Source organism: Chrysochloris asiatica, unplaced genomic scaffold (assembly GCF_000296735.1).
Source record: "Chrysochloris asiatica unplaced genomic scaffold, ChrAsi1.0 scaffold00229, whole genome shotgun sequence".
NCBI lineage: Eukaryota > Metazoa > Chordata > Mammalia > Afrosoricida > Chrysochloridae > Chrysochloris > Chrysochloris asiatica.
Genome location: NW_006408747.1, coordinates 1772030 through 1777046, shown reverse-complemented (window position 1 = coordinate 1777046; position 5017 = coordinate 1772030). Strand labels below are relative to the sequence as shown.

The window sequence follows — 5017 nt, the reverse complement described above, 5'->3', positions numbered from 1 at the left end:
CAACAACTTGAAAAAATTACTTGCAGGAATTCAGGAATAATTCACCTTTATGGCTAGAATATCTCAATTTCTTTTAAAGTGATAGAAGTATCATATGAACCAAGGATCAATTGTTCAGGATGTCATTTTTCCTAAAAACAGTCCTATGAGTTGGAACACATTCATCAGCATTTAACAACAACAACATATTTGAATAAATTTAGTCAAAATTTTACTTATTTGTGAATAGAGCCACTTACTCTTATTATCAGAAACACATTAAGACCCTTGTGGATATTTCAAACAGCAAGTTTCCAAGCTTTCTTGTCTAAAACACTTATTCCCCTTTTACAATCCAGTACAGTTGAAAGTAAATATGTTATTGCATACTCACAAATCTGGCCCTTGCCCGATCTCAATCTCTTCTAAAGGTATTGAATAAAGGGCTTCATAAATTCTTTCAGTCCCAGATCCATGAATTGCATATGAATTCATCTTGTCAACACCAGGTGGAAAATATTCCCAAGGAATAAGTGCAGTCCCAATCCACTGGTCCCCATTTATGTTGGCTTCAAACTGTAAATCCAGTTCTTTCTTTTAGATCAGAAAAAATAATCAAAAAAGTATAATTTCAAACTGACATATTCAATACATTCAACAAATAGAATCAAGGTTGAAATTAATCAACGATTATAACATTGCTTTGCAAGGCAAACTAGGCAGTCATAGTCCCTAAATTAAAGATCATAGTACCCAAATTAAAGATCAATTAGCAATGCTACTGAGACATCATCAAATTAAAGATCAATTAGCAATGCTACTGAGACATCATCCCAATCATGGTTTTATTATTTATAAAATGTAAAAATTCCATGCTCCAGTATAAAATGTATGAAGTGCCAGATTCTATCTGTATAAATGGTTAAGTTTTAAAGGTGTCATAAAGCCATTCTTGACATGAGCATTGGTTCTTCATATTTGGAGCTCTAAGGAAAATACATTGGATTGCTCTGTTTGCTCATCAGTCCTAACATTCTTATAGTTGTTGAAAATCCATGCTGATCTATAGCAGGCAAATCCAAATTCTGGAGACCTGGGAAGTTAAGGTATCTAACCTCTCATGGAGACAGTTCTATAGGACCTTTTATAAATGCTCATAGGTATTTGAGTGAATCATTCTAGTCTTTTTTATGCTTTCAGACACTGAAAATATTTATTGTATTGGTCTTATTCACTCACTCACAAAAATTATTTTACTATTTAATCAATTTTGTGCATTTTTAGTAAATATTTTTTGCTGACAATAATTTTTAATTTTTTTAAAGTGCTCATATCTTTCTGTATATCTACTAATATAATCTGTACCAGAAATAAAGGATAAGAAGAGTAAAATTTGGAAACCAACTCTGTCCCAAACAGAGAATATTGGGTTCCTTCTTTATTCAGATTATCTTCCCTTAGGCTTTCCTCCTTGGTTCCCATAGCAGACCCAGTCAAGCCTAATCAAGAATTTAATCTTATCAGAAGTCAGCCAGAATCATTGACAACCACATTCTAAAAATTAGCCATTTGGAAAACTGTGAGCGAAAGACAAATTACCTTATCTGCTCATCCAACTCCTTCCCTCAGAGATCAAGACAACTTAATTAAGAAATTATCTGGGGGACTGCTGCAACAATGCTGCCTATAGGACAAACTACAACTTCTGTGAATACACTTATAAACTAAAATCTATGGTCTTTGATAAACACAATCTGCTGATTATACTCATTTCTCTGTAATAGTCTATTCCATATTTAAAGATGAAATATTAAGATTTTTCTTCAAAGGAGCTATGAAGCTCACACTGGTATAACTTCATAGACTTGTCGGTAGTTTGTGTCTCCTTTTAGTATATTTCTGTCTTAAACATTGGATTTTTTAAATACAGGATCCTTCATTCAATAATCAGAATCCTACCTGTTGTTCTGCTGCAAGTAAAAACTTGAGTAATCTACTTGTAAGAATTCAGAAAGGAATTCTAACCTTTATGGCTAGAACTTCCCAAATAATTTTAAAGTGAAACAAGTACCATGTGAACCAAGGATCAATTGTTTAGGATGTCATTTTCTCCAATGTTCAATGTTGATTATGCTAGATAATACAGTACCATGATGTCAAACCATTCTAAGACTTCAGGAAAACACTTTAACTCTTTTTGACACTTAAGTAGACAACAACATTTAATCTGTCAGTTTGTGTCTGTTACCTCCACTGCTGTTCATGAGATACTAATGCAGTAGGGATTCATTTGTCTTTATTTTTCCCATCTGTCAAAGAAGAAAGTCAAATGGTAAAGTTTATAGAGCTATAGAGAATAATGCACCAAATTTATTTTAATGACAGCGTGGGTTTCATTGATTTAGAGCAGCTGTTTTCTGAATAAATAGATACAAGGCCTAATAATTGTACAGAAAAAGTTCAATGTTTTTTGCTGGAGTCTGAAGATCTGTTGGCAGACCAACACTCAGTTAGGATTACTGGTCTCAGCAGCACTTTTTCTATAACTCAAAAAATAGCCAGCTGCTTTGGTATGCAGAGGTTCCTAGATCGATTTCTTACTGGAATGGATTCCTCACAAACAAAGATAATCCTTTATTTGAGGTTTAGTCACTTGAATTCCTCTCTGTATTCTTCACTGTCAGGCTTTGAAATTTTTATTTATTCTTGGTAGAATGCACTTACTATTGTAGTTTTGGCACTTCTCATTCTAAGCCTCTCTTTTCAGGGCCTTAGAGGAAAAAAAAGTCTTTAGCTAAAAATTTCTCATGCTTGTTGACAGTCTGGAAATGATTTCTTTTAGAAAAGAGAATAAGTGAAAAAGTAGAAGGAAAGGCCATTTATTCTACTATCATTGAGAACTTGATTATCAGTTAATTACAGGTTGATTATTAAATGTAATGTGATAGCTTACAACATTTAATTTTATTGCTTTCATCTCTGTTCAAGAAGTAACACCAAGATATTTTAAAATCTCATGAATAGATTAAACCCAGTAAGCTAAAAATCCCTGTGGCTACAGTAATAATCATTTATACTCTCCCATATTAATATGGTTAAATGGATTACTATAACAGGTAATAGAAACAAGCTTTAACCCATTATATATTAACAAATACTTATTAATAAGTGAATCTATATATAAACCGAATCTATTTATTCTGTGGGTTCTTTTCTGATGTTTTCAACAAATAGCTTCTTCCATACATGGATGAATCTATAATAATCAGAATTCTTACTTTCAGAACTCTCAACTTAATATCCTGACAGTTTAATCCATTGCCTTCCAAAGCTCTCTTTCCATAAGACTTATTGTCAGTATACTTACGACTAAATTATATAAAAGTTACGGAAATGGTTATTCAACAGTGTTTCAAAATGCATCAAACTCATTCTGGGGATCTCTGATTTTTGCTATGTAGAAAAAAAAGCATTTAGACTAATTTCTTTAGAGAATAGCAAGATTCAAAGCAATCTGTTGCTTTCCTTATTCTAATTAAGGAAATTCTTCAATGTAACTTATTGCCACTTACTTACATGCTAGCCATGGAGGGAAAGAGAAATAACACTGGATGAACTTAAAAGACTATCCTAACTTTTTCAGTCTAATGTATTTCATATAGACTATTAAATAGTAGACATGTATACAGAGACTGAAAACAGATATAGCTATTAAGAATTTATAGCAAACTTGTCATTATTTTCTTAGTTATATGCAAAAGCATACTTTTTTATGCAAGTTAAGCCATCTATACTCATTTCTAACTTTTTATACTAACCTTGAAGACTCTATGATTTAAAGGAAAAAAACTGAAATATTGAATATACATATAGAGAATGATTTCTATAAAGCAAGTTTATTTATCAAAGCAATACAGAGGGGAAAGTCTAAATATTAAGTAATATTAAATATTATTAAATATTAAGTAATAAATAGATTTTATTATTTTATTCTCACTATCTGAGTCCCAAAACTTGCTTTTAGCTCACATGTAGAATTAAAGTACATAAGCTACTAAGATGTACATACTTCTATTTTGTCTTATATTTACCATATCTGATTTTTTTTCTTATATTAAAATGAGAAATATATACCAAATGATTTAGTCAATATGTGTGTATTTTTAATATTTAAATAAAATATTTGGAGAGCAAAAAATATATAAATTACCTATGGTTTTTTTTTTTTCCTTTTTCATGATAAAATGTTTGAGATTGTTAGGTGCCATCAGGTTATTACCAACTCATATCAATCTGATGCACAACAAAAAGAAACAATGCCCAGTCCTGCATCAACCTCACAATCATTGCTACCTTTGAGCTGATGCTACTGTGCCAATCTGTCTACTTGGGGGTCTTCCAGTTTTTCTCCGACCCTCCACTTTACCAAATATGATATGTTTCTCCAGGGACTGGTCCCTCCTAATAATATGTCCAAAGTATGAGAGACAAAGTCTGGTCATCCTGGATTCCAAGGTGCATTCTGACTGTACTTCTTCCAACACAGATTGGTTTGTTCTTTTGTCAGTCCATGGTACTTCTAATACACTCCTCCAACACCATAACTCAAATGCATCAATTCTTCTACGGTCTTCCTTAGTCACTGCCCAGCTTTCACATGCATATAAGATTTTTGAAAATACCATGGATTGGGTTAGGCACAACTTAACCTGCAAACAGATATGTTTGCTCTTAAACATTTTAAGGAGATCTTGTGCAATTGATTTATCTAAAGCAATACATCATTTGATTTCTTGACTGTTAATGAGTCTCTGAAAACATCAATCATTTTTCCATTTATTCGGATGTTGTTTATTGATACCATGGTGAAGACTTTTGTTTTCTTTATAATGAGGTGCAACCCATACAGATGGCTATGGTCTTTGATCTTCATCAGTAGTTTATGTTCTTTTTGGTTTCAGCAAACAAGATTGTATCATCAGCATATCTAAGATTGTTAATGAGTCTTCCTTCCATCCTGATGCCACGTCTTTCTTCA

The 5017-nt window shown here is 32.1% G+C and overlaps 1 protein-coding gene across 1 annotated transcript in view; it reads right to left on the bottom strand.

Annotated features, from left to right (window-relative positions):
* Positions 1–369: 369 nt before the first annotated feature.
* LOC102821755 (UPF0462 protein C4orf33 homolog) overlaps positions 370–5017 on the bottom strand; it is a 68706-nt gene continuing 64058 nt past the window's right edge. Inside the window, exon 5 of the mRNA XM_006873208.1 lies at positions 370–573. Within this exon, the coding sequence (XP_006873270.1) occupies positions 370–573 (204 nt within the window). The remainder of the gene's footprint in view (positions 574–5017) is intronic.